The sequence below is a fragment of the Oreochromis niloticus genome, linkage group LG12, assembly GCF_001858045.2.
Source record: "Oreochromis niloticus isolate F11D_XX linkage group LG12, O_niloticus_UMD_NMBU, whole genome shotgun sequence".
In the NCBI taxonomy this organism is placed as follows: Eukaryota; Metazoa; Chordata; class Actinopteri; order Cichliformes; family Cichlidae; genus Oreochromis; species Oreochromis niloticus.
The window spans coordinates 12370845-12389249 of NC_031977.2; the positions used below are offsets into that span (position 1 = coordinate 12370845).

At 41.3% G+C, this 18405-nt stretch overlaps 2 protein-coding genes across 2 annotated transcripts; both read right to left on the reverse strand.

Annotated features, from left to right (window-relative positions):
• Positions 1-3392: 3392 nt before the first annotated feature.
• On the reverse strand, positions 3393-11949 carry dpysl2a (dihydropyrimidinase like 2a). Its single transcript, XM_003445680.5, has 14 exons — positions 11590-11949; positions 9021-9109; positions 8739-8923; positions 8403-8567; positions 8049-8110; positions 7837-7917; positions 7687-7755; positions 7475-7595; positions 7231-7387; positions 6834-6975; positions 6536-6706; positions 5691-5870; positions 5418-5604; positions 3393-5334 (listed from the first exon to the last, which is right to left on the reverse strand). The coding sequence occupies exons 1-14, from the start codon at positions 11629-11631 to the stop codon at positions 5243-5245; spliced, it is 1743 nt and encodes a 580-aa protein (XP_003445728.1). The 5' UTR covers positions 11632-11949; the 3' UTR covers positions 3393-5242.
• A 939-nt stretch (positions 11950-12888) lies between these two features.
• Positions 12889-17132, reverse strand: bnip3la (BCL2 interacting protein 3 like a). Its single transcript, XM_003445679.5, has 6 exons — positions 16978-17132; positions 15608-15878; positions 15432-15513; positions 15241-15347; positions 14980-15129; positions 12889-14681 (listed from the first exon to the last, which is right to left on the reverse strand). Exons 1-6 carry the CDS (start codon positions 17027-17029, stop codon positions 14633-14635), a joined length of 711 nt encoding a protein of 236 aa, XP_003445727.1. The 5' UTR covers positions 17030-17132; the 3' UTR covers positions 12889-14632.
• Positions 17133-18405: the final 1273 nt, after the last annotated feature.

Sequence of the window (18405 nt, forward strand, 5' to 3'; positions counted from 1 at the left end):
TACAGTCTTTAAATATTTCTGTGGTGCTTTAAATATGTTTAAAAGATCATTTGTATAACCTTATTCTACAGAACACCTAAACTCCTCACCAGGGTGAAGGATTACGTTGAAATCCTTAAAGACAAGCAGCAGGAACCACAAAACACCAAACTGCTCACTGCACAGGAGGTGGTGATAGAGGTGGTGATAGAGGTAGTTCCCTGCGTCCTGCAGGGCTTCTGGGAGCTTCCTCTTTGCCCCCTGTTGAACATGGCCTTACAGAGTTGGCCTCACCAAGGCCACTCTGGATCACGTCTCCAAAACTGTCACAGCACGGAGAGCCAGTTCATCTTCTCCCGCTCCATCAGAGATGACATGGTCCAGAGCATCCTGAGAGAAATCAGAGAAGAATACCCTCAAGAAATTCTACTTAACAACATTGCAAACTTTGCACCAGTGCTGCTCAAGACGATTGCTGATGTAGCAAAGAATCTCGTATCCAATATCTTTAAGCCCCCTTCAAGTCTTCCAATGTTTCGTGTTCTTCCAAATGAAGAACCTCTGTCTGAGTGTCTGCAAATGTCTGATATTCTTCCCAATGAAGAACCTCCTTCAGACAGTCCTTCAACGCCCGATGTTCCACCAGTTGATAAACTTCCCTCTGAAAATGTGCCAGTGTTGAATGTTCTTCCCAGTGAGGAGCTCCTTTCTGAAAGTTTGCCAGTGCCTAATGTTCCCTGTGAGGAACTTTCTGCTGAAACTGCATCCATGTCTGAGACAGCTGAGACAGAGAAGTCTGAAGACCTTAAAATCAAACAGAAGAAGAAAAAAGACTTCTTCCAAAAATTAAAAATTCTGTGCTGTTGCTGTGTCAGACCCAAAGAAACTGACTGACAGAGAAACTGAAATCAAATTTTAAAAGCTCGTAAATATTTTTTGCACGAGTCTCCATCTATGATTAAAGATGATTTTCTTTCAGATGTTTATAAGAGTCTCTTACGGTTCTCAAAATACCTCCACAAGTCCAGTAAGTGTTGTTAACATAACATACTGATGTTAATATTTATAAAGAATTTGAACTTATTCTAACTCCTAACATGTCAACAACACTAACTGAAACTGGTAAATAAAACTAGAGGATGCATTTCCTGTAGAAAATGCAGTGTAAATACTAATAGCTGAATGGTTTGAGCTGAATTTTTATAATTGCTGAATCTTTGGTGGAAAACATGTTTAATGATGTGAAATACACCGAGTCATTCACCTGACAGCCAAAGTGCACAACTGAAATTCACACAGAAGAACAAACTAGCTGAACATCTTGAAAATGTACGTAAGAAAAACTGTCTAATGACAAAAGAAGATTAACCCCATACTAGAAAACAGAATGAATATTGAAAGCTTATATTCATTAAATCACTGGGAGAGTGGAATTAAATGTCTGAACTCAAGAATCTCAAATAATTCTTGGAAAATTATCCAAGACCGTAACTATGATCAAAATACTTTTTGAACCATGAGGGTCCCAAGGACTTGGTCTACACAACAGTGTGTTTTGTATTTTCCTGGTGTCAAACATCTGGTCACAGCAGTGATTTAAATAGTGGGGTCTTTCCTGCTGTCGAGACAAGCTCCTCACTGAAAATACAGTATATCTTTATGGCTCCATTAGAAGGTGCTCCCTACACTTTGATCCACCCAGCTCAAAAAGTTTACATCTCTTAGCTTTGAGAGACGCAGAGTTGGAAAGTGGACAATGATGGCTTCGTTTTGAGGGTAAAATGATGGCTGTAGAGTGAAAACTGTGGACAGCAACAGTTAAAAGATACATTTCTAAGATGACTCTTTTGATTTCTTTCACTGTGGCAGATGGTCCTCACACTGAAACATTTTGTCCCATAGACACCCATTATAAACGTTAAATTGGTGAAAAAAAGCATGGAACTTAAAGCTAACTGTTACCATCAATATTGGTCCTTTGGTGCATGTTTAATGGCTTGCAATGTGATACATGCATCCAAAAAGTTTGTGATTCAGCAGCTCACTGATGTTCATTCAGCAACAGTGATAACAGTCTGCATGCCTTCATGCATAAGCCATTAGGAACATCTAATCTAATGTCAAGGTAACTATCTCTCACACTTCTGGAACGTGTGATGCACACATTCAGCTTCAGACTCACACCCCTATACTACCCAAACAGATCTATGCCTCTGATAACTTAGCCCATAAACTCTCTTTGTGCTCTGGTAAATGAGTATTGAGACTGAAATGTGAGACTCTAGGGGCTTTCAGGGCTTGCCTCTATTTAGCAAGGTGACAAGTGTGGGGAGAAGTGTTTACCATGCTACTACTTCAACTTTTTCAAGTGTGATGAATGAACTTTGTTCATAGAAATTAAAAATTGGTCTTCACAGTTATGCAGTAGTTACCTAAATGTGTTGCTAGTTTTAGTTCTTCTTGGAACCACTGATGACAGAGACCAACAACAGTGAGCTCCTCAGCACTCGTGCTTTGTCTCTCTCCTCCTCTTCACCCTCTGAGTTAAGCTCGTTGCTCTCCATTGGATCATTGCTTTTTATGCTTCAGGCATCTGTGGAGAACTCAAAGAAGTTTCTGCAGGGAGGATTAAAATTTTGAAAACAACTGATGCCAGTTTTCGTCATCATCTGATGTTTATGAGACTTTTTTTTTTCTGGAATAATGCCTTTGTGCTGGAAGAGAAGCTCCTGGTTGCCAGTGGTGTTTGGGACTGCGCTGGTCGTTCTAACTGCTGGTAATGCTGGACCGAATCAGGACAGGAGGCAGCCTCAGTCATCCTCGTGCTTTGGAGGCTTTGATCTCTACTTTGTTTTGGATAAGTGAGTGAACTGACTTACAATACCTGATTTTCTATTGATAACTGAAAGCAGTTCATGATTTAAAAAAAAAATCGAGGAAGAAGCTTTTGTTGTCGAAACAATTTGGTGTCTGGCTTTGTTTCTACCTCCAGTAAGGATTCTTTCCATCCTGAAAACTTTAAAAAATAGTTGTCTAACTAAATATTTTATGCATTGTTATGAAATAACACTTATGCATGAAGTTAAAAATGCATATTTACTTTATGCATAAAAGAAAAGAAGAAAGAATGCCCCCTACAGCAATAAAATCATGGATTTGCTGCCATGAGCTGCCAGGCAGGAGGAAAAGAGGATGTATGTAGTAAAGGAGGACATGCAGATGGTTGTGGTGAGAGATGAGGATGCTTAGGATGGGGTGAGATGGAGGCAGATGACTCACTGTGGTGACTCCTAAAGGAAGCAAGAAGAAGACAGCAGCACTTTCTCCATCTTAATTATAAGCTGACTGGTAGTCTAAGCAGTTGACACATTATAGACTCCCACCTATGAAGTTTATTAGAAAAAAGAAAGAAGTCAGTACCACAGGTTTTATTTTTATTATTTTAATCCACTGAAGTCAACACAACCAAATGCTGACAGGATCGATGATTTGCTCCCAAACTCTGGTATCCTACAAAACATACATGAGCAGTAGTATCACACTAGGTGGAGAAGGGCAAACAACAGTGCTCAACATTACAACCCAATGACCATTATCAAGAAAGTTTCCCAAATGTAAATCACTTCACATTATAGCTCGGCATACAAAACCTACACTTTGACAAGGCAATGAGGAGGGGGGAAAAAAATCCAGTGTTTACAGTATGGCTGCACAACGCTGTGTGACCGATACGGTTACTAGCTTGAGTGAATCTGGTGTTGACAACGTCAGGCAGATAGATAGAGAGGAAGGAAAACGATATACCCGGTAATTCATTCACAACACTAACACCGAGAACAGTGGACACATCATCAGCACACTGTGTGGGGGGTTTCATGTACATACAGAAGCATTTCTTTTTTTCATCAGGTCTCAAAAAACAAATCATCGTTTCACATCTTTAAAGAGCCTTCATAGATACAGTGTGCTATCAATATCTTTACAGAACAGGCAGGCAAGTATTTCAACACATATCCTAAAACATACAGACAAATCTGTTACAAATAAAAAGTTGCAAGCTCACATACAGTTTTAACCATTTGGATTGTTACAGGTGCAAAACGTGTTCTGTTAAAACTGGGTAACTGGTGACTCGACCCCGGCTGCTGTTATTACAAAGCTTACACGACTGCTGTGACATCATCTGCACATATACAGCAATGGTCATATATATTTTTATATATATATTTATAGCACCAGGTGCAGAGAGGTTGTGGGCAAACCTTCCAATCGAGCTTCTTCGACTGACTATATCCTTAACCACATCCAGTGTTGCTATTATTGGAAGCTTTTCGCCCAGACAACCTATCAACCAACATGAGGGGAAAAAAACGCGAGGAAGAAATGAGGGAAGAGTGTGTTTCTCAGGCAGAACGCTAGCAATTTCTCCCCCGGGGTGAAGCTAAATGAGTGGTTTAACCCTAAAAATACCCTTTTCTTTTCCTTTCAGTGCAGTCAGCGTTTTCCAAAATGACTTAAAAATGTTAAAACATAAAACATCAATAGAACTATATTTTTTTTTAAAAAGGAAACAGAGTGCAACTATATCACTAAAGGAAGACATAGGTGAATTGCTCAGCTCAATACATGACTTAAACTTAAAACCAAGCATAAATTCAAATACTGCAGACTTGAGGTGTTATTCAAAACCATATTCTACTATCTAATTTCTCATTTCTGAACAAACAGTCTCATAACAGTAGAAACAGCATTGTTAACGGTGGCAACAGAGGCTCTACTTTCAGCTAAAGATGGCAGTCTGACAACCACCAAAACATTCTAATATGTGGAAAACGAAGATGATCAACCGCCAAAAGTTCCTGTTGCTAAAATATTCCTTGGGATGACTTTTGGGTCAGCTTATTGAGCCAAGAGGGCAAATAAACAATCACATGCATCTGAAAATATACAAAAAATGTAAACAAATTAATTTCATCAATAATCAAACTTGCCGTGAAAACAGCATTAAAAAAAAAGAGCTGCTTCAATTCACTTGATCCTTCCTCGGTATTTAAATATCTCGAGACGGTGAAGCGAAATGGAATAGTGCTTTCTTTTTTCTTTGCATGAGGTGACGTGGTGGTATGTGTGAATATTAATAAATGGTGTGGGCTGCAGAGGGGAGTCAGAGGTGATCAGCAAAGGGACGTGACATTTGTAAGAGCAGCCTCTGGTCCCGTGTGGCCCTGCAACCCCCCTCCCTGGCTATGTGGAGAAAAAGTGCTTAGCCGAGGCTGGTGATGTTAGCTTTTCCACCGGGAGGAGCCACGATGCGTTGAGTGGTGCGACGAGGAACGTTGTCATCAATTTGGGCACCTAAAAATATTTTTTAATAAAATATTAGACAATCTAAATGGCCAGCTGTGAAAAAAGGCAAACTAGCAGGTGTTCTGACTCACCAGACAGACTGAAGCCAGACTGGTGAAGGTTGCGCACAGGCTGGTGAGTAAACTGCTGTTGTTGCTGCTGCTGCTTGGCAGGGGAAGTCTTCACCGAGGAAACTGTGGACATCACCTTGGGAGTCACAGTCACCTCGCAAACTGGCCCATCGTACTGACCCCTTGGGACTCCTCGCAGCTCTGTGAGCTAAACATAATAACACGGTCATTCGTATTATAAGAATGAGGTCTCCGCAGCTGTGGCTGCTCCTTAGATACACACACAGGACTCACCCTGCTGCGAGCTTTTATCCTCTTGTAAACGTGGTCCGGGAAGGGTTTACGGCTGATGTAGCGCCCACAGCCCTCCGTGGTGTGAAGGCTGCCCTCCTCCAACACAATCTTTCCCTGGCTGATCACCACCAGAGGACCTCCACGCACTTCTGTCCCCTCGAAGATGTTGTACTCCACAGCCTTGGACAAGACGAGGTTTGATTGTTTTACAAGATTAGCAGAAATCTTTTAAAAGTCCTAAATAAATATCTGAGGTACAGAAGCAAAAGTACATTTCCCTGATATCTTATATTGCATCATATCTATTTCTTTTTGCCTGCTTTAATCCTTTCCCTCAGAAAGGCGACCATTTGACAACTTCCTCTGTACCCTTAATGATGAGTTTCAGTATATATCAATAAAGATGTGGTTTCCAGGTTTTTCTAAGAGTTACTTCTGATGCAGACCCAGTCGTTCTGATCTATAAGCACGACTGAAGTATGACAGAAAGCCCTCAGCTGAGAGCTTCAAAGGTTACTCCGAGTCGGCTTCAAGGGGTAAACAGTTAACATGATGCCATTTAGTATAGTGAAAAGTGCAACAAGTCTTTCTTTAAATTTAAAATCTGCATAATCAAACAGAGGATATATTTGAAGCTTATTTTTCACTCAGATTCCTTGTTATTCTCTATCTATTGTCACTCCTGCGTGTTAATACCATTTTAGTACCTCACTTGCTAACATGGACCAGGCTCAGCATGCAAAGAGCATTTCAGCTTAAGAATTAGGTCACATTATGCATAAGACACACAAATGACTAAATACATTGGGAATCAAGAGTTGTAACAAGCTATGTAAACATCTGACCAGGTTGTGGCTCTTAGCTGAGATGATCTTAGTGACGTCTGGGTCCCACAACACAAGGTCGGCATCGGACCCCACGGCGATGCGGCCTTTGCGAGGGTACAGGTTGAAGATCTTGGCCGCGTTAGTGCTGGTCACTGCCACAAACTGGTTTTCATCCATCTTTCCGGTCACCTTTAGCGACACGACAACAAATCGCTTAATTTCAGTGAGTGTAAACACGCGGAGAGGTTTGCCGGGGATTTTGCTTTATGTTCCAAATTTTCTGGAATGCGTGAAAAGTGGGTCACATGAAGCTCACCACGCATTTGTCCCAGATTAGGGACATCCTCTCCTCGGTGCCATTGGTTCCCTCAGGGATGAGGGAGAAGTTATCTTTGCCTACCGCACGCTGAGAAGTGTGGAAAGTACAGTGAGCACTTCCGGTCACCTGCAAGTCCCCGCTACATAAGAAACAAAGCGAGATATCCTTCATGTGTGTGATGTGTAATGTGCCATTTTAGATTAATTCATCCGAAAATTTTTGAAATTTAACAGATTTTTATTAAGGCTGCTCATAGAAATGTTACGATTATCTGGTGTCATCAGGTGTTCGATAATAAATGTGATTACAGATACAGCTGAACATTCAAATGCAGCTGTAACATCTGTCAAATCACTGCGTTACAGCTGTTTATGTCCTAGCTTAGAGCACCTACCATGACAGCAGAGAGTTGAGGTAGTCGGGGGTGGTTGGATCAGGACTAAGTGGTGGAGAGGTGACAAAGGCTGCTGCCTTGGCCCAGTTCTTACTCCAGTAATGAGTACCATCTGTGCCCAAGCTAGCAGAGATGGGCTCTCCGTAAACCACAGCACCTGCAGGAGCAGACAGGATGATGTCAACGCTACATGTCAGGAATACAAGCAGAGTAAAAAAATTTTTTTATAAGTTTCTCTTCTTACCCCTTTTTCTGGCCAGAGCAATGACATCAGCAGCACTCTTGCTCATCACCTTGGTGATGTAGAGGGGACAGTTGGTCTGATTGGCGATGGTGACAGCACGATTGACCGCCTCGGCCTCCACCTGCGGATAATGAGGTGAGACACGGGTGATTCTTCTGTTCCACACTGTATTCAGGCTGTCGCTTGTCACTCTTAGACGTCATCAGTCTTACCTCCTCAGGGCGGCTGAGCACGTGACCTTCAGGCCCTGTGATCCCCAGCTCTAGAATACGTCTCTGCTCCTAAAACATCCACAAAAACATTACCATCCAATATTGAAGTATCTGGTTTGACATCACCGACTTCATAAGGGGCTACGTTACCTCTGCAATGATGTCTCCATTCTCAGCATGAACCTGGGCGATGGCTCCCAGATCTCTGATGACACTGAATACCTCGTAGATCTACAAGAACATGGATAAAAGTGGTCAAGCTCATTGAGGGGTGGGGGTCATTTATACCAAAGACATCTAAAAGCCTACAAAACATGTGCTGTGACAGACGACTCAGCAGAGATCCCAGCAGCCAAGCATACCTGAGAGTCAGAAAGTTGGAAAACATCCTTATAAGCCAAATAGACCAGGAAAGAGTTGACACCTGAAGGAAGAAAACTTATGAGAGAAAACAGCCAAAAGGTGGAATAAAGAGAGCAAAAGAGGGAAAAACCCAAAGCGAAGGGAAGAAGTAAAAAAACCAAAAGGATAAAAAAAAATTGCACAGCAAAAATTTTAGATTATTGCAGGTTGATTTTCTTTCCTACGCAGTCAGAGAACCACTTTTTACAACAGGGAAATGGCAACATTTCACCATCCCAGTAAAAAGTCAGGTAAGTCTAAGATTTTGAGCTGTATGTGGGAGACATGAGCTGACTACAACTCCGACTACATACCGTGATCCTTCACTAAAGTCTCCATCTCTTCCTGGTTGCCTTTGTTCCACTCTGTGATGTCCACATGCAGAGAATAGTCACAGCAAGACTTGCTGTCAGCCCACTCTCTCCACTGTTTGAAGGCAGCAACCAGGCTGACGCCAGGCTCCGGCACCACATGGTCAACTATAGAATACAAACAAGCAGGTCTGATTTCATGTGCACAAGCAAACTGTTAAATTAAATCATACGCTTGATGGCATTCACATCTGCAATGTCATAATCCCCAAAACAACATCGCTCTATGTGTAAACTGGCTGAAAACACGCAAGCAAGTCTGTCTGATATGTTACATACTGATCATGGTTGTCCCCCCAGCCAGGGCCGCCCTGGTGCCCTGGTAGAAATCATCTGCAGCCACCATGCCTCGGTCAGGCATCTGGAATCGGGTGTGCACGTCAATACCCCCGGGCATCACCATTCTTCCATGAGCCTCAATGATTTTAACTCCCCCAGGAACAATAAGGTTGTCTCCAATTTGCCTCAATGAGACAAACAAAAAGAAGAAAAAAATCAGGCATAAAGAAGTGAATGAAGTCATCTGTTACAAAAAGCAAAAGCAGAAAAAGAAGGACTTACTTGATGACTCCATCTTCCATGTAGATATCAGCCAAAAACGACTGATCATCGTTCACTATCTTCGCCCCTTTGATCAGAAGGCGGTCACTCTGAAAGGATGAGACAGCATTTTCTCAGCATTAGCTAAACCAAGCAATAAATATTTTATTTTAACTTCCAGCAGCCAGCAGTTTGATCCATGACTCAACAGAAAATCTTTTACCCACTTTAAAGGAAAAAAACCACAGTTTTAGAAAAGAAGAGTGACCGAAGCTAAAGCTCTGTATATTTCCCAGTTTGCTCAAAGCCTCATACAAAGCATGGCTTGATCCATACAAATGTTCAACCTGTCTAAATGATGACTAGGATTAATTTAGTTGACTTATTCATGCATAACAGACACATCATTTGAAGAGAGGGAAAGATTCTTAGTGCAGGCTCTTGAGTGACACAATTACCTCCACCTGAATGAGATGAAAGGAAAGCATAACAGGCTGGCCTACTTCTCCTAAAGGCTTTCTGGGGTCTCCGAAGATAGAAAAAAAAAAAACGTTTTGCAGCAAAACTCACAGCAGGAAACACTCAGTGTGTCCAGCTTTACAGACTGCAGGAAGCTTTAACTGTACAGGGCATGGCTGACATGATCTCACAGACCACTGCGCTGACATAAGTGGGTCATTTAACCTGTGTCCTTTCTGTGCCCGAGTGGTCAGCAACCAGTGTGCTGAGCTCACAGTATACACATACAATATCAAATGTAGTCCTCAACTTCCAAAATGAATGCGCCAACATCTAAATTATATATTAGATGCTGATCATTACCATACACCCCAAATTAAGAAAAAGCAACGTCTTCATCTTTTATGCATCAATTATCAGACAATTACCACACAAATATATTGGGTAGCCTGAATATTGGCAAACCGAAACTATCGGAAATATGAGCTATTTGCTGATCCATCGTTTCAGCATTTAGAATGACGGATATATTAAAGTTAAAAAGCAAAGAAGAGATGGAAGAAACACCCTTCAATTATTTGTTTGCATAGTTTGTCCAACAGATGGCGCTATGGAACTTCCCTGCTGGCAACACATCCTTAAAATGCACAAACACAGCAACCAGCTAAAAAAGGGTACTCTGTTTCACTTTGGTATGTCTGAAAGGAAAACTATATCAGAGGATATGTCATAATTTTAAGTCATTGTGTTAAATAAAAAGCATTTGTTGGACCCTAATCTTAGTTTTGTGTTTTGTTTTTTAAATAAAGACAAAAGTCGTTGGCACGTCTCTTTTAATATTACTGTGTAATAACCATGAATCAAGTATTAACAGACAAATTCTGGATATTGACGGATATGACACAGTTAGAGATTACACAGAAAAATTAAAAAAGACCTACACAAGAGCCAAACTCTGTAAAGGAACACACAGCCTCAATCAAAATCAAGCTGTGCGACAAACAGCTGCACCTCAATATGGTGCTAGCAGAGAAGGTTAAGTTGCTGTGAAACTCTTAAGGCACATCCTTCAAAGGATTGCCGTTATTCCTGCTTTAGTGTGCTTTGAACAAATTCAGCTACTGCTTTTCAGACTAACCTTGGCATTTTGTTTAAAGCTTTGCAGAGTGAAACTATCTGATTCATTCACTCCAGACTAATAGGTGGTGTTGTACTGAGTGTGAAAGCCTGGGTAAGGCTGGCTGTAGAGTTGCTGCTGTCTGCATGGCGTGTCTGGGATGTCAGACTCGTGTGTTTATGACCCTGGATTGACCTGCGAATGACCTGACAACCATCTGTACGAAACACAGCCAGTACATAAAAGATTTTGATGTGATTAAGTGATCAAACATAAAGCTGCTGAGTCTATATGCTGCAGAATCAGCCCTCTTGCTGCATGATGAAAGCATAGGGTTTGGATGGGAGCTGTGCAATGACCTACTTTGCGAGGAAGGTTTTCTTCTTTTAACTATCACAGAGAGCCTGCTGCATTCCCCCTAATGATTATGTGTGGTCTGGGTGAAGAGCTGCACCATAAATCGAAGCAAAATTAATGTATATTAGCAAATCAGGATCTTTAGCAATATTTGACTGAACATGAATCAGGATTTTTTTAAACCATAAACAAGACAGAAAAACAACAAAAAAACACACATAGACTCCACATAAGAGGGCAGGCATGGTGGATGCTGGAGGATAGAAGGTGGAAGATGAAAAACGACACAGTGAGGGAATCTGTGTCTAAACCTGTTAACTACACCCTTCAGGCTAAGGATGCTCTGAGAGAATAAGGGCTAATAATGGCAGCTAAATGAGCTGATCTGAGTATTCATTACAGAGAAAAAAATGTAAGACCCAGATTTTAAATGAGGAATTGTTAGAAGGCTTGCACACTAGCTGGTTACCATCCCAGGCTGTCGGTATGTGGAGCTGGGCTGCTGCTGCTGCTGCTGGTGGTGGTGACAGCGTCAGTGTAAATGGATGGATACGGCGGATAAGCGCTGGCTAGCTTTTGGTCTAAACTGTGAAGCTCACCGCACCCTTTATACACCTCCATTGCAGGACAGATATGATAAAATGAAACAAAACTCACTGTAATTCGTGGGATGTTCTTCTTTCCTTGGTACCCCGACATTTTGAAGCTCTCTCCGACACGGGTGCCCCCTGCCTCTTGGCTAACGCTAGCTAGCGAGACTGGAAAACCTCAGCTGCCAATGAAAGGATGAATGGATGCTCCGCTTGTTGGCCAGTCGACGCCCTGAGAGAACAATGCCTCTGTCTGAAAATGTCTCTATATATGAAGTCAAGTTCGCAGCGTGCAGCCTAAAAACAGCACCCTAAAACGACAAGTTGTACCTCTGTCTCGCACTAGTAGACCTTGATTTACTCCTATAACGGGTCCCTGAAACCCAGACGAGCTCTAAGGAGAGGAGGGCCACAATGAGGAACGGCGCATGCGCACTGCCCCGCCCTGCTCTGCCTTAGCTCCATGTTTCTCTCCTGATGTGATAGATGCTGTTTGGAGGGGAAATATGTTGTGCACAACCTGTTAGATTAGACGGACACGTCAGGGGATAAAAGAAGTACTTTAACAAAATGATTAATCTCCTGATCTAGAAGTTGAACAGTTTATACAACTGCTCCTATGAAAGGCTACTCATCTCACAACAGCATTTTGGCACTGGATTTACAGTTTGTGGCATACCATGCATTGATTGTTGTATGGATAAACTTTTGATAACTATAGCAAGTAGAGCTACAGTGAGGGAAATAATTATTTGATCCCCTGCTAATTTTGTAAGTTTGTTCACTTGCAACGAATATGAAGAGTATCTAATTTTTATGTCCCCCTCCATAACATGGCTCATGTACAGACTCGTCTGAGGTTTTCCAGTTTGTCAGCGAAAATTTGGGAGAAAGCGCTGTTGTCAGATGAAACCAAAATTCAGCATTTTGGCATGGTTGAGGAAGCCGAGTATGACCCAATGAACACCATACCCACAGTCAAGTACAGGGGTGGGAACATTATGCTTTGGAGCTGTGTTTCTGCTGACAGTACAGGATGACTTCATCTCATTGAAGGGCCACTGGGGCCATGTACCATACCGTCTTGGACGACTACCTCCTTCCTTCCATTTCTATGTAAGTGAGCAAACTTACAAATTCAGGAGGGATAAAATAATTAGCGTCTTCACATTAAATCTACAGACCTTATAGTGACATCTTCCAAACTATCTGACAGTGTGTTTCTTCACCGCTGTTATTAATGGTGCACTAAAGAGTAGAAATGCTAATAAAAAGCACAACTATAACCATATCTTTTATACAAATTAAAACGTCCACATTCATGAAGATCATCTGAAACCTCTTTAAATGAACTACTAACAACAAATGAGGAAGCAACAGACATTTTATTTTGGATTCACACACATTCACTTTCATCCTTATTATGCTGAGTGCTTTGTTTAATGGTGATGAAATGTAAATGAACTTCCAAAGACAGCAGCTGTATTTGTTTCAGCCTCTGTATTCAGTACAATGTCCATTCAAGTTTTAACACACTGCTCACTATTCAGCTGTGCAGAAAGCCCATTGTGATGATATGTGCCTTTTATACTTGAAAAATGAATTCAATTCTATGGAACTCTATTTACTTCCTTTGTATTTTTTTCATATCAGCCACTGTATACAGTACAAACTTTATATTCCAAAAATTCCAAGTATTGCACACTTATCAACTGTACATAAGCCTGTTTTCACATGCACAGTTTAGGAGTTAGTACGAGTGCTTCCAAACCAACACAGCCAACAGCCAATACTGTAAGTTATAGCCAATGTTTCCATATTGTTATGGTGTCATCCATTTACAAACACTGACAGAATAATCCAGCCAGCATATCAGCATCAATATCCAGAAATGCATGCATTTTCTCCAGAAAATCATTTCTTTAAAAGGTACACAGACAGTGTACGCTAGATGAAATTATTGTACAGTGAAATCCAGATTAAAGTCCGATAACACTTTTAAACGAGACCCGCCTAGAAACCCCCTCCTCCTCCTCTGTGGCGATCCTTTCTGCCACTGAAGCTTCAATTAAACGACAGCAAAAACACATTACTTACACTGCCACGATGCATGAGATATAATACGCATTAGTATCACTGTATAAACAGATTATACAATGTCGAAAGGTATCTATGACAAGGGGCAGATCACAGCTTAAATTAATTTTTCACATCTACATCTTTAAATACCTAAACATATAAGAAAATTAAAAAGTCTCAAGATAAATCACCGATGTGCAGTGGTGAAGAATACAAATTTGGCACTTTGCCACTGATGCTATATTATGTGTTAAAGAAGAAGATATGTAGGCAATAAAACAAATAAAAATAGCATATGGCCTGGTATATTGCGTTCCAGCCTTTAGGTTGCCACTATTATAGCATATTCCAACTACCTCTGTAAAATTCTGGAGCTACATACAAGATAAATGTTTAAGCTTTCCAACCTTCAGAACAAAAAAGCTTTTAAACCCTCTGGGGTCAAAAAGATATAACTTCTGTTATTAAAAATGTGTGGAATTTAAAAACTGATCCCACAGTGCAGTAACACATCCCCCTACTACCACCACCCTTTCGCTGCACCTCTAATGTTAAGCTCAATAAGTTAAGGCGATTCAAGTCCCTTTTGTTCCCAGAGCCGATTAATTAGTTTCTTGCAGATATTAATTACCAAGACAACAGAGGAGAGACGCAGTCCAATTTCTTGTAACTTAACAACAAGGCAAGTAAAGAAACTACAACCCCGAAGCTACTTCACCTGGAATCCTCTTGTCTGGTATTTTTTTAGTCGAAAAGACGACGAATACTTTTCAGGTGAAACAGACTTTGTTACCCACTGCATTCAAGTTTGTGACAACTGTGTGTACAGTGTTGTCCTCGGTCAAAATCTGATAGAGCGCGACCACGGTTACATCATGTGTACGACTACATCTACGATGCAATATAATTTTTAATGCTGATCGGAAGGGAAGTGTGGGTGTACAACAGATGCAGAGAGAGAGCTTGACCACACGAGGATGGCTGAGTGACTTGGAGAAGGGAGAACATCTAGGCACTGCTTTATTTTCTACTCAGTAGGAGCTGGTGGCGGCTGTTGCAATTCTCTTCCCAATGTACACTCTGGGAAAGAGGAAAAAGGAAAAAAAGGAACAAAACTGAGTCAGTTTGGAAAAAAAGGAAAAGAACAATAATATTTTTGCAGCAGTACTAGATAAATGATGATGCTCATTTATAACAACATATAGGTTAAAATTAAGGTATACACTTTTATAAACATAACATGGAAGCTGTCTCTTTGAATGGCTAAAACTTCTAGATATGATTGTTGCAGACAAACATAATTAAGGCAACTTGAGAAAACTCCAGCTGGTGTAACAAAAAGCTCAGCAATGGTAGAGAGGCGTGACTTTTGACTCACCCAAGCCCAAGAGCCAGGATGTGTGAGATGAGTAAGGAAGGGATAAAGACTTTGAGGAACTCGGCAGAGAAGATGCCGCCTTTCTTCATGACTCCACTCTTTCTCATACTTAGAGAAACGGAACGTCGGGGGTGCCTAAAGTGGAACTCTCTGATAGGAAAAATGAAATGACAGGTTATTAAAAAAACAGAAAAGAAGAAAAACACAGCTGAAGACAGTCTCCTGACTTATATCAGTAAGTAGTTCTGAAAGCCTGGTTACTTTGGTGGAATGTTTTCAGGTCTGCTCGACCAGTCAGCAACCCAGTCTACTTCTTTGTTCATCAAAATGTCTTCCTCTCTGTCCTTCTCTGCACAATCTTCCTCTGACTGCAAATATAAAAGATAAGCGATTAGATCAATGAAAAAGACTTTAAAGGGTCTTAAACTTTAGAGCTGAATTCATAGCTTTACCTGACTACCTCTTGGGCTGGACATTTCCACATCAAATGTAATCTGACCCTCATCCTGCTCTGGACTTGGTGGCCTGTGAGGGCTTAATCAACATGTGTGGAGTAAGAAAAAAAACCTGCTGAATAACAAACACACATATAAGGCTTTGAAGACTGAAAAATGGCTTTTCTTCCTACCTATCGCAGGAGGAGTTACTTGGGCTGGATTCGTGTTGTGCATCCAGGAGGATCTTTTCCATGTCCCCGTTGTGGATAGAGGAGGACGATGGCACATGCTCTAGTCCTCCAATTAGGGTCTCATCACTTTCAGGCACCACTTCCAAGGTCTGCAGAGTTTGACTCATACCAGCATTTGCGTTTATTTGGTCTGCAGCAGGTGGCGTTAGCAGGTTGGTCTGCCTCCCCTGGGCCGCTGTATTCCCATTCAGCTCCAGCTCCACCCAGGACCCTTTGTAAAATAAAGATCAAGAGGACACAAGGGAGGTAAGCTTGCTGTGATAAGGCACAAACCTCGCAGCTGATTACACAGCACATAGAGGCACACCCTCAAATGGAAACAGCTGACCTACATTTTCTGCACCGCTGATTCTGCGAATTCAAATGAACCGCCTGTGCACCGCATCCATGATGGCACGCATTTCTTTGTACCACTGCCCCATAAACAGCCTGCACTCTTTTTTTTTAATCAGCAGACGGAAGGGTGTTGCGTAATCTCTCGGAGCCTGCGGGTTTGGGTGAGCGCACAACGTGACAGAGTGAGACGCCCTTTTCCCGTTTGGCGAAAACAAAGCATGATGTATTTTTTTGGTTCGCGGATGGACATAAAAATGATAGATTGCACATTTACAGAGGCATTTGCCATCAGTGTTGCTCCCATGTGAAGTCTTGCATAACTACAAAGCGCAGGGTGAGACAGTTTGCCCAGACATGTCGCTGTTCCAGCTGTGGTGCTGCCACGCATGACGAAGAACATCCCGATTTTCTCTTTACCAGAGCTAATGTGATGGCGCTTTAGTCGCTTCAAGTGCGAGCACACCTTAAGTGTTGTTTCAGATGTTTTTAGCTGTTTGCCTGCAGGCAGTTGGGTAAAAATTCCGACCACTGCCTTCGGTTAGATTTGATGTTTAATCAAACGTGCAAAGGGCTTTTGAGTAAAGAAGTAGCTCGCCCACACAAACATATACGGCCCATTACAGGAAAATAATAATTTAACAAAAAGGAAGTCATAAAAATCCCCCAAAATATTCAGTGTTTTGCCTCAAAGTTGTTTTCATTGCTACTGAAGCCCACCCAGCTTCAATCTTTGTACATGATTGGCCAGTGACGCGTCCATCAAAGCTTTTCTAAGACGCCATTGGCTCATTTGAGGTGACGCCAAACGACATAGCCCCGCCCCTACCAGTCGACGAGGAAATTCCACCCTCGATATAACTTTTACAATAAAACCTTCGCAGTAGGGGTATTTTTCAAACACACACGCGTCCATTACGAACATATAAAGTAACGACTGCGACGTGGAGCCGGGAAAACCCGAGGACGGTACGTACCCTGAAGCCCGGGCTCTTCGTTATTGTTTTGTTGAGCCGTCGCGGTGGACATGTTGACTATCCTGTTTTAGCATTCAACATGACACGCAGACAAACCTCCAAGTGCGCAGGCGCTAGATCTGTCCAGAGTCCAAACAGACAACAAAGGCTGGCTGTAGAACAGAGATGGCGTTTTACTTTTTTTCCCCACCTTCTTTTGGCTGCGTTATTTAAAAGCTGATTTTAATAATGTACACAATTGTGAGATTTATAAAAATAGAGATGTTTCTTTTTTTCCTTTTTTGGGCGTGAGGGAAAGTAAAAATTATTTCTACTAAAATGAAGTCCCATTGTATACACAGAAATCAGTTCTCTGATAGCATCCGGTGTATTTATAACCGATGTAAAATCATAAAGCACTGTGTTGTATTTTGGGGTGTTTTTTCGTTTTTGTTTTGTTTCTTTCTGTGTTGGCCACTTGAGTCAAGGTTTGAGATGAGACTAACAACATTGATAAGGCCGGTCCTGTCGCCTCCAATTACAGGGGCGGATCTAGAGAAATTTTCTTAGGGTGGCATGAGGGTGGCATGGAAATAGCCATTTCTTTACACATATGCACATATGCACATATGCCATATGCGGGTTTGGGTGCCTCTATAGTATGTACAAAATATGGTTAAAATATATTATATGCAGTAATTAAACATAGTCATATATAACATAAATAACAAATAAGCATGTAGCCCAATAAATATAAAATCCAGAAAGCTACACAACATGAATTTGAAATACAAGTCTAACTTAAGATTCACTCTTTTCATTACAAATAATAACATTTTTACATGCTTAAATTTACACAAAATGTCAGAAATCTGCACTGTCTGTTCCTACTGAAAACAAGAAACAAAGCCGTTTATGATGCTATTACATGTTTTGATGTAATATGCAGTATATTTAGGTTTAGAATTTATATTCAAGGTTAATTGCCACTAGGCTTAAAGTCTTAATGGTAGCTTATTTTAATAAACATCACTGCCATATGCAAAATTAGGGTGGCAGTAGGGGTGGCAAGAGTTTATTTTAGGGTGGCACATGCCACCCCATGCCACCACAGTAGATCTGCCCCTGCCCACTGGTAAACCTTCAAATAACTGCTGGGTTACATGTCTGGAATATTAACGTGGGCAGAAAATAGCCTTATTAACAGTTCTGGTATTAATTAGAAAGGGATGAATCTATAGGATACATTAAGGATTGGGATTGGCTTGTTGTTATATACTTTTCAAACACAGGGCCCGATAAAGACTAATTCGGCCCGCTGGCCGGCTTTGGAATAAGGAGAGCATATATTAACTGTATTCACATTTAAGTTTTACAGCTTTTTCTACTGGTAAAGACCTCTCACATGGCCATTCATAATACAGAAAGGTAATTAAGTATTACTAATAT

Bases quoted from the DNA above. Each gene is read 5' to 3' on its own strand.
- dpysl2a (XM_003445680.5), bottom strand. From the start codon at position 11,631: ATGTCGGGGTACCAAGGAAAGAAGAACATCCCACGAATTACA. The intron at 7,596-7,686 runs GTAAGACTGATG...CATTATCCGCAG, and splicing joins TGCTCAGCCGCCCTGAGGAG to GTGGAGGCCGAGGCGGTCAA. The intron at 6,707-6,833 runs GTGAGCTTCATG...GTGTCGCTAAAG, and splicing joins TAATCTGGGACAAATGCGTG to GTGACCGGAAAGATGGATGA.
- bnip3la (XM_003445679.5), bottom strand. From the start codon at position 17,029: ATGTCCACCGCGACGGCTCAACAAAACAATAACGAAGAGCCCGGGCTT. The intron at 15,879-16,977 runs GTACGTACCGTC...TATTTTACAAAG, and splicing joins CGAAGAGCCCGGGCTTCAGG to GGTCCTGGGTGGAGCTGGAG. The intron at 14,682-14,979 runs GTGAGTCAAAAG...CCTCTTTCCCAG, and splicing joins ATCCTGGCTCTTGGGCTTGG to AGTGTACATTGGGAAGAGAA.